At 35.4% G+C, this 11298-nt stretch overlaps 2 protein-coding genes across 2 annotated transcripts; one reads left to right on the forward strand and one right to left on the reverse strand.

Annotated features, from left to right (window-relative positions):
- The first annotated feature begins 2755 nt into the window (after window positions 1-2755).
- Window positions 2756-5197, forward strand: LOC111381419 (laccase-3-like). The gene is made up of 6 exons (XM_023005200.1): window positions 2756-2847; window positions 2934-3085; window positions 3170-3414; window positions 3544-3672; window positions 3765-4721; window positions 4803-5197. Exons 1-6 carry the CDS (start codon window positions 2758-2760, stop codon window positions 4931-4933), a joined length of 1704 nt encoding a protein of 567 aa, XP_022860968.1. The 5' UTR covers window positions 2756-2757; the 3' UTR covers window positions 4934-5197.
- Window positions 5198-5451: 254 nt separating this feature from the next.
- On the reverse strand, window positions 5452-7922 carry LOC111381413 (cation/H(+) antiporter 24-like). The gene is made up of 2 exons (XM_023005189.1): window positions 6924-7922; window positions 5452-6723 (listed from the first exon to the last, which is right to left on the reverse strand). Exons 1-2 carry the CDS (start codon window positions 7869-7871, stop codon window positions 5581-5583), a joined length of 2091 nt encoding a protein of 696 aa, XP_022860957.1. The 5' UTR covers window positions 7872-7922; the 3' UTR covers window positions 5452-5580.
- Between the last annotated feature and the right edge of the window lie 3376 nt (window positions 7923-11298).

Raw genomic sequence — 11298 nt, forward strand, 5'->3', positions numbered from 1 at the left:
CACAAGACGAGCATGCCACCTACAGAAAACTACGTCAGATTTAGGCCAAGTGCGAATACCTCTTTCGCGAAGTGGCCCTAACGGCAGAGAGTTTAAAAATGGAGGGCTTTGAGTACAAGGAAACAGCTGGCCCACCGCCACCTATTCGACTGCCTCTGCATTGTTGAAGAAAGGACCTAGGTACAACTCATTGAGTTCGACATTGGCAAGCGCAAGAAAAGTCGGAGTTATGTATGGACGACTCAGAAGTTTCTGAAAGTCATCAAAACTAAAAGAGTCGCCGGATTGAGATTGTGAAGTAGCCATTAGGGATGAAACGGAGTTTTTTCAGAGTTACGTAGCAGGGAAGCAAAAGATGAACAGTAAATCGTGGGATAGAAACGCGAAAAAGTGAGGCGTGATTTAATGGTGTAGTGAAATGGCGTGTTTGGGGGTTATAAGGGTTTGCAAAACGCCGTACCTTTTCAAGCTATGGAAGAAAACAATGATTGAAATTCTTGGAAATTTTGAATGTTGTTGGAAACACAAAGTGAATATGGCAAAATTTAATAATTGGTATTAATTCTGCCATATTGGGGGGTAATTGTTGACACATAAAAATTCAGCCCAAATCGAACGGCCCAAGGAATGAAGCCCAATTGGAGGATCCCCAAATCAGATAGCCCAAAGAATGAAACCCAATCAAACAATTCAAGATGAAGGCCCAAATAGGGAGGCCCAAGAACGCGGTAATACTATCGCCCAAGTTCGCAAGTCGCCCAGAATCTGAGCGAATGGAGTGACATGCAGTCGCCCGGAGCTGTTACTCTATTCTCGCCCAAACCTTCGAGTCACCCAAGGTCTTAGCGAACATAAAGTGTTGTGGTTATCAAGAAGTGCAGTCATCAAAGCAGTTATTAAAGCAGTCCTATCACATTCCACGATTCAAGGAATTCAATCGAAAACGGTTGAACGACGAAGAGTAATGGCAGCAGTTAAAAAAGGCAGTTCCATGACAAGTTGGCCATTACGAGGAAAGTGTGTAGTTGTAGAACGATCAAGCAGTTTTTAGGCGGTTGATCACAAAGAGATCATCCAGGGAGTATAAAAGGAAGAAAAGACATAGAGCAAATGACCGAATCAAAAACTCTCGAGCAGAGAACATGTAATTTTAAATTCCTTAACTTAGATTTAAACACTTCTTTCAGTAACTCGTGTGCTTGCACTCCTTGGAGGCATTCTGTTTTTAATTTCCGATTGTAAAGTCATCGCCAATAAAGAACACCCCTTTTTGGGACTTTGTTTTAAGAGGTTTGTCGCTTACACAATCATCTGATCCCTTTTAATTGTTAGCGACTAACCCACGCGAAACAATAGTGATCATTAACGTTAATTAGTCAAAAGTTTTTTATTTGGGGTAGCTAAAAATGACATCATATGTATAAATTGAACAACCAAATGGGCCAACAATTGAAATTGTTTTCAATGTAATCTATAAATAGGTGGACCGTAAATTAAGTAAAAAATTATTTGGACCTTTTAATTATAGGGCTTAGAAGTTGATTAGTATAAATTTTTTTATCTTTCCAATTTCTTCAATTTCGGATCAGATATCCAATAAACATAGCAAATAGAATATGAATTTAACAATCAAATATCCATTGGATTATCGGATCGCATAATTATTCTTATCAAATCGGATCGAATATGGACAGATCTTATTTACATCCGATCCATTTACAGCCCTAATCATAAGTATTGGTTTTCTAATAGTAATGATGCTCATTTCATTCACATTGAGAGATAAGTTAGGTGGTTCATAACCACGAGAGAGTTGACAATTGTTTATATAAAGATTTTGGAGGTGTTTCAATGCTTTGAATTGTCTATAGATCTGATCTAAGTACTCATCTTACCTTTATTTATTAATTGATGGAAAGAAGATTCAATTACTCACTTTCCTAAAACATAATTTGATTTATTTATTTTCAGATCAACTAAAGCAAGAACGAAGAAAACAGTTAAAAGAAATAACAAATAAGACAAATTAAGGTGGAATTACTAAACCCTCTTCCATAACTACCATGAAAAATAACTCTTTTTGCATTTTTTTAGTCGATGATATACAGTTTTCTGGTGCAGCAGTTGAGTTTTTAAGAACAAAGTTGGATTGGGAGGATGAACCCCCAAGTTTATATCAACTATTCGAATCTCAGCCAAATTGGTGCCATGGTCAGATTGTACATTCCGGGGTTCACATTTTGGATCCTTTTTATGGAGCGTATGACCAAATATGCTATTTACGAACATTTTTGATTAATAAGGACGAAAGAATATTGGAATTTTGACAAGAAAAGACAAGTTATTTATGTTAATTTAAAAAAAAAGTATGTCCTTTTTAATTCTATCTTGAACTTGGTCTTTCTTGAGCAATATTGTCGTATAGAAAGCTGTGCTCGTATTTGTATACCTTAGAATGATTTCAATGGAATATTGACAATCCGATATGTATTTATCATAAAACAAAACTGATGCATTCGAGTCAATATTAAGATCCAAAATACATGAAGAAGTTTGAATTAGTGGAAAAATGAAAATGAATTAATCTTTGTGCTAAGACAGTAGCAGTGGGTGCACCAAATCCTGAATAGGGTTGGACTAAATTAATTTCAAAATTATTGGTGTCTTAGTTGACCCAAACAAAGCTTACAAACAGAAGTTCAGTATAAAAGACAAACCCATATTACTAGTTTCTTCAAAATTGAACCAACAAGAGGGATGGATCCTTTAATGTTTCTTAGCTTTTTTTTTGTGCTAAGTTTTGCCTTTTCTACAGCAAATGCTGAGATACATTTCCATGAATTTGTTGTATGTCTAATACTTCTTCTCATCCTTAATTTCTCATGTTCCACGACTATATTTTCCTGCCTTACTAATAATCATGTATGTAACAGGTTCAAGCAACGCCCGTGAAGAGGCTGTGCAGTAGTAACAACATAATTACGGTCAAAGGACAATTTCCAGGGCCAACGTTGGAAGTTCGAGATGGAGATACTCTTGTAATTAAAGTCATCAATAGTGCACGTTACAACGTTACACTCCATTGGTACTTATCATTTTAAGCATGTGCGTCGATACACGAATATATATTAACTTTGTTTGATCGATTTCTTGTTTTCAACTCTTTTAGGCATGGAATTCGTCAATTGCGAACACCATGGGCAGACGGTCCAGAATATGTCACCCAATGTCCGATTCAACCTGGAGGATCATATACATACAGGTTCACTATTGAGAACCAGGATGGAACATTGTGGTGGCATGCTCATAGCAGATGGCTTAGAGCTACAGTTTATGGAGCACTCATTATATACCCGAAACTTGGCGTTCCATACCCCTTCACAAAACCCAATAAAGAAATCCCTATACTTCTCGGTAAGAACATTAATATTGTATTTTGTTAAACTGTATGAGACCTTGAGGCTAATCATAATGTAGACTTGTCCCGATATTCGTACTTATGTCTTGGATTCTTTTTTATATAAATGGGACTATCTTGAGCAGGAGAATGGTGGAACAGAGACATCATTAGTGTACTTCGACAGGCTCAGTTTACGGGCGCAGCTCCAAATGTTTCTGATGCATACACCATTAATGGGCAACCTGGTGACCTATACAAATGTTCTAGCAAAGGTTTGGACACTATAAATCTGTCTGAACTGATTATTACAATTTTGTTAAAATAGAAAATCCTGCAGGCTGATATTTTCTTGCTAACAATGTAGAAACTGCGAAATTCTTCGTGAAATTTGGGGACAAAGTACTTCTTCGAGTCATCAATGCTGCGCTCAATCAAGAACTCTTCTTTACAGTTGCCAACCACATGCTAACCGTGGTTGGGAACGATGCAGCCTATAACAAGCTTTTCACAACCAGAGTCATCATGCTCGGGCCTGGACAGACGACAAACGTCCTCCTTTCAGCTGATCAACCTGCAGGACGTTATTATATGGCGACTCGTGCATATGCTACCGCCCAAAATGCACCGTTTGACAATACAACTGCCACTGCTATTCTAGAATATGATTCTGTTCCCTGCACTGCCAAAACTGGATTAGCCCCAAGACCATTGTTGCCACCACTTCCTGCATTCAATGACACTCCAACTGTAACAGCATTCACAAGCCAAATAAGAAGTCTTGCTATGCAAAACGGTCAAGTCCCTACTCAGATTGATGAGAACCTTTTTTTTACTGTGGGATTAGGCCTTATAAACTGTATGCCTGGACCAAGATGCCAGGGGCCAAATAACACGCGCTTTGCTGCTAGCATGAACAATGTATCCTTTGTCCTTCCTAGGAGGACGTCCTTATTGCAAGCGTACTATCAAAACATACCAGGTATCTATACCACGGATTTCCCACCTGTCCCTCCAGTGATTTTCGATTATACAGGCAACGTAAGTCGTGCACTCTGGCAACCAAGGAAAGCAACTAAGTTGTACAAATTGAAGTTTGGTTCAAGAGTACAAATTGTGTTACAAGACACTGCTATTGTCACAACAGAAGACCATCCTATTCATCTCCATGGATATCATTTTTATGTTGTTGGCCAGGGTTTTGGCAACTTTAATCCAAACAGAGATACGGTGAGATTCAACCTCATTGATCCTCCTGTTCGCAACACAATTAACGTGCCTGTTGGTGGATGGGCAGTTATTCGATTCGTGGCAGATAACCCAGGTGAATAACGTGGACATTCAAATAAATCTATCTAGGATTTCATCTACTCTATTTTTTTATGATTTCCATTTTGCATTTCAGGAGTTTGGCTTATGCACTGTCACATAGATTCCCATTTAACTTGGGGCTTGGCTATGTCGTTATTGGTTGAGAATGGACCCGGAGAGTTGCAGTCGTTTGAGGCCCCTCCGCCGGATCTTCCTCCTTGTTAGGACCATTACTGCTGCAATGAGTTGTACTTTTATCTGAGCCTACCATTCTATTTCATTCACTCGTTTCATGTTAGTTAGAGAGGATTGAGTAGCACTACACAATATTAAAAAAAAAAAAAAAAAAAAAGCTAAAATCTTCTTCATTATACAGTCTAATCTATCCAGTTTTGTGTATCAAGCACGAACTTACTGTACTTGACATTTTTAAATGTAATTTTCAAAGCAGGGGACTACCTCGTTGATCAAATATCTCAATTTAAAATTGTGAGAAGAAGCTGTATCAGATGAATTGTCTTAATTCAACTGTTGTAAAAAAAACTCTTTAAACGCACCCAACAAATCACATTTTTAATTGTAATTACAAATGATAGATGATCTCTAAAGATCTAATAACTTTAATGAATTGTTCCCATGCCCAGTAAACATTATACACAATCGAGCCTTTGAAATTTTAAACGCACAATCGCATTAGACATAGTTTACTCTACTGAACGATCATTAGAACAGAAGTGCACCTATCTCTGACAAGAAGTCGTATACTGTGCATTGCCAAAATGTACAAATTATGTCTAACGAATAAGTTGATTCTTTTCTATTGATGAACATATATACAATCTGCTGCCATTATGTACGGAAAGAAAATCTTTTCAGAAACTACCTGAAGCACTCTCTTGGTCTCTTAGAATTTGCTGTTGCACTACTAAAACAGAACCTGGGCTGCCGAAATCCGCAGAGGCAACAAAATCTCCTATAATTCCAAGCTCATTGTTTTCACCCCAATACGATAATCCTCGTAAAAGAGCAGGATTTATCCCATGCTTCCTTCCAACAATCCAAAGATCATAGTATACAGTATTCATCGCCTGAATTGCAGCAATGGTTTCTAACCCATTCTTCACCACGACTTCTTGATAAACAACCTGATTGTTTCGTTCATTCTTCACCCAAAACCATGTCACCAGACCATCATCAAGTTTCTTCTCCATCTTGTTTTCTCCCTCGTTGTTATGTGTAAGAAATCTAGTGACAGTTAACGATACATCTGGATTAGCAGCCACTCGATCTGCATAAGCTAGTGCCTCTCTAGCATCCGATCCACCCAAGAAAAGAACAGCAAAATGGTGAGCTGAAAGCCTAGCGGAACTGTTCACAAGATGTTTTTTGTAACAACTTCCTTTATTCACTAGAATTCCAACTGAGCAAGGTGCGTGTTTCAAAATGTTTGCATTCACAGATATATTTCCTTGTGCCAGCAATTCTGTTCCATTGAAGTTGTTCAAATGTTTCTTGTATAGTGGCAGGATTATTAGAGAAGCTTTTTTAACAAGTGCTAGCTCACAAATATCTTGGTACACGCTTCTCTTGGAGGTTATTGTAGTAAATGAATGTATCTTTATGTATTTACCACTGGCCTCCTCAAAAATTTTCAAAGCATTATAAACCGAATTGAAGTCAGCATCAGAACCATTTTCTTGATTCTCGTGATCTATGAACACTGGGGCAGCACGACCCTCAAGCTCCATGAGGCGTAACGCATAAACCTTGAAAGGACTGTTAATGGTTGGATTGGAGACTTCAAGTAAGTTAAAAACTCCAGCCAAACTTTCTTCACCATCTATGCAAGCTACAATATGGAGTTCTGTATTGGGAGGGGTATGCTGAATAGTTCTTCTCTTGTTAACCATATAAGGTCTTGTGGGATCATAGAGTACACTTATAAGTGGTGTAACTATAGAAGTCACAGTAACTGTCAATATTACCAACATTGAGAAATGTGGCTTAGCAATCATCTGCAAACAAGAAAAGTCTGATTAATGTCTCTAATATAGTGAGACAATGCGATATAAGGCCTTCTATGTCGGCTAAAATCTGTCACATAATGCCATCGTGTCAAAAAAGAATACTACAACAGTAATACAAACCAATACAGAAAGGCAAAAAATTAGCATAGCAGGAGAAAAACCGAATAAAACAATGAAACACTACATACCTTAAAATCCATCCAGTGGATGAACAATAGAAGCTCCACTTCCCCTCTTAAACTCATTATGAGGCTAAGGGTGAAACTATCTGTAATCGACATGTCAAAGAAACGAGAAGCAATAAGAGTCGAAACCGTTTTAGCCATATATGCGACTAAAGCCATGTAAAACAGAGGTTGCAGATGTGACCATTGGGTAATTATACTGTACACATCTGTGGTCATTCCCACAAAAATAAAAGAAAATGGCATAAGTAGGTCCATTATAATAGTTTCACTCTTCTGCACTAGAGTGGCTCCCAAAGGAGGGCCATCTGGAACGGCCAAACCAAGCCACAGTGGCCCGTTTGCCATGGCTAAACCACCCATATCAGCAACAAAACCGGCAACCAGAACGCCCAGTAATATGCCAATCACATAAATTTGATCAACCGGCTTTCCTTCAGGTGTCGTTCTTACAATCCATAGCATGGCCTGTCGAACACCACCAATAATCGATACCATAACAACTATTAACGAAATCAAGTACCACAAAGCAGTTGTAGTCCTCTCTTCTCCTTGTTTACATGCCTCAAACATAATTATCCCTTGAATTCCTATAATATCACTAATTACTGCTGTTGATAAAGCCATTCGTCCGATATCAGAACTAAGAAGATTGAGCTCTCTCACTATAGGATAAAGAACAGGAAATGCTGTGATAGACAAAGCCGATGAAACTCCCAAAACTGAAAGAGCCGTTGCAAGTTCTTTCTCCTGAGATTTTCTTAGTATAATTGCTGTAATTCCAGTAGTACAAAGTGGTACAAGCACCCCAGACAGAGCAATATACCAATGTTTTTTTCCTACTCTCTTTATCACAGAAAGATCCATTTTCACTCCACTCAAGAAGAGGAAGTACATGAACCCTATTACTCCAATATTTTTCAGCACAAAATCTGAATCTTCAGGGAACATATATTCACGAAATCTCTTCTTCCGGCTTAACACAGATGGTCCAAGTATAATGCCACCCTAGAAAATTATACATCCATTCAAACATTACAACGGTAAACAGCACAATATTAAGATTCATTCATGAATCTTGAAAATAAGAAAAAATCATCGAACTTACAAGGATATAGGAGACAACCATTGGCTGTCTTAAGGGCTTGAGGAGAAAGCGAAGAATTCGAGCAATGACTATGAATGTGACAACTTGTAATAAAACAAGAGGAAACGAGAATTCTAATGGATTTTGTCCATGGAAAACTCCAAAGGTATGGGAGGTGTGTTTTTCATGACATACAAGGAAACCTTTCTGGATCAGTTCTGAGGGTTCGGCGAGGCCAATTTTCACCATTTCTGTCAGGAAAAAAAAGGATTTAGGTTTGTCTCTTTGATGTTCATGGGTTCGTAGGATGTAAAAATGTTGACCTTGCTGTCATGCATTCATTACTAAGAAAAAATCATGCAAACCTGCGAAAGTTACAAAGAGATCTGAAGGGTTGGACATGCGTTAGTTTAGTTAGTTTAATTTTAGTTATCCTATGAACGGTTGGTTAGTACTTTGATTACAAAGACGACGTAGAACAAAGAACGAATGGATAAAGATAAGGTAATAATATTTAATATATATAATTAGAGATAATAATTAAGTGATTAGAAAATATTACCATTTAATTTAAACAACATTTTGGTATTACATGAATATCTAATGTTTTTACAAAATATTGCTACAAAGGTTTCTTCAAATGTTGCTTAGTCGTGTAATATTCCCTTGGTTGAAAGTTTTTTCAAGGCATGCCCTCTATTTTAACTTTGAATTAGAAAATAACAGATCATACTTTTGTTGGAATAGAGACAATTGGCCGAGTAGAACTTTAACACCCCATTGAGATTCCAAGGCAGAAAACGACAGGAATATATATGAGGATAGATTGTAAGTGTAGAAAGGCTTTTAAGAGCACAAAATAATAATAATAATAATAATAATAATAATAATAATAATAATAATAATAATAATAATAATAATAATAATAATAATAATAATAATAATAATAATAATAATTAAATTTAAAAAAAAATGGGGATTGGCAAAGTTGGAAAATACAATAAAGTCCATTGATCTCATTGAACCATGCTAGAAACGCTTGTGAAAGCTGCTCGTGAATGAAGAAAAACATTGTTCATGTAAAGTTGCTTAACGACCCACCCATTAGAAAGGGAATGGATAGAAGATCGTATAGTAGTGAGTACATTACGGAAAAGTCTTGATATAAATAAGTACGTACAATTTTATGTTTACCGTTAAGTATAATTTTAAAAGTGATCATCAGATTCTACAATTGCTAAATTTTATAATAGTACAAATTAAATGGGAACGTTCTTCCTATACATGGATTTAACAAGTATTTTTGACAAATAATCGTGATCTTTAGATTAAGCAAATCCAACGGTCAATATGTATTTCACTAAGATTATGGGAGAGTTAGTTATAACTACTTGAGATCCATGAGATACTAACCGTTGGATTTGTTTAATCTAGGTCACGATTATTTGTCAAAAATACTTGTCAAATCCATATGTAGGAGAAACGTTTCCCTAAAATAAATATTTCAATACATATATAATCTGAAAAAATATAATCATTTGTGAATTCTCCACTAGCTGAGTTATAAACCCTTGTATTATGTCACCCTTTTCTAATCGATTATTATTCACTCACATTGTCTTGATTATTTTCTGATTTATACTATCATAACATTTAGCAATTCTAAAATCTGATAATCACTTTAATCATAAAATCTTTTGTACTTGATTCTAAAGAAAGCAATATATTTATATTTGGATTCAAGCATCCAACAATATTATTTTGATTAAGCTAACGAGGCATCAACTCTCAAGTGCCATTGTTTGCAAAATAATTTTATTTGTATATAATGAAGTTATATAACGATTTATATACAGATGAAGTGTCAAAAAATGAGTGATTTTTTTATTTGATTGAAAAAATTCCGAGCCAATCATATATCACCATATCAGGTATATGTAAATTATTATTTAATTTATTATATATATGTAGCACAATCGCTCTTTATAAGAGCTTCAAGCTCTAATACTTAGTACATATTTCTAGGGCAGATGAAAAATTCCATTTTCATTTTTATTTTAAAAATAAATTAATTTGAATCAAAATCTAACAATATATTTTAAATTTACTAAAATTACTTTGGGTTAATTTAAATAAAAACCTTCCATTTAATACTAGTCAGCGGAATTGCAGCCGTCAATTTGCAGGTCGTAGGAATGCAGGTATAACATTAAAGATAGACAAGTATTTTGACATGTTAAGTCCTCCAATTTATAGCATTCATGCTAGCATTGTTTCTACTTTGGACCACAGTAACTAATATCTTTAAATCCTGTATTTTTCCAAATGGCCCATTAATTATTCTTGATGTAATGTTGTTGCCAGCTACTTGTTGGTAAGGTTTACTCATTTCTATTAATATCCTCGACTGAGTAGACTTGGATCGTGTTTATTACGTCGAACTCTATAGTCAATATAATTGAACATAATTAATCTTATAAAGTTCAGAATATGTCGTGATGAAAAACATATTTTTGGAAAATATTTCAATCTATAAGGTATAAGTAAATATTTGAGATCCGTAACAATACACACTTGGATCATGTTTATTATGTCGAACTCTATAGTCAGTATAATTGAACATAATTAATCTTATAAAGTTCAATGTATGTCGTGATGAAAGACATATTTTTGGAAAATATTTCAATCTATAAAGTATAACTCAATATTTGAGATACGTAACAATACCCAGTTGACTAGTTGATGATGTATTTGTTGAGCTAAAACAAAGTTGAAAACTAGATAGATTATCGCAACTTATTCTCGAATTATGGTATAAAATGAACCAAGAGATTTTGTTTCAATAATTATGGTATAAAATGAAGATGAGAAAGATTCCAATGTAAAATATATAATGTAATTGATCTAGTTGATTGAAACTTTCTTCTTACGTATATATTGCGAAAAGAATTGTAAATGAATAGATGCAATGTGCCAAGAATTTTACAATTTTCAATTCAATATGTAAGAAACACAATTTGCTCTCTTTTATGAAATGATTAAACGTAAATACTTCTATTATATAATGGCATAGATATGTCAAATGTAGGGAGATGCAATCACTTTATCCAAAAATTATAGTTCATGGAAGATGTTCAATTCACCCTATATCATTAAGAGCGAGTCTCAAAAATTCATCGTAAGTCGACTCTGTTGGGCCTCACTTCGAAGCATACCTTAAAAAGAAGACATCAAGACATATGCAAATAGCGATCAAAGGCACACCTTGTTTCAAACATACTCCTACATTGT

The sequence above is a fragment of the Olea europaea genome, unplaced genomic scaffold (assembly GCF_002742605.1).
Source record: "Olea europaea var. sylvestris unplaced genomic scaffold, O_europaea_v1 scaffold2302, whole genome shotgun sequence".
NCBI lineage: Eukaryota > Viridiplantae > Streptophyta > Magnoliopsida > Lamiales > Oleaceae > Olea > Olea europaea.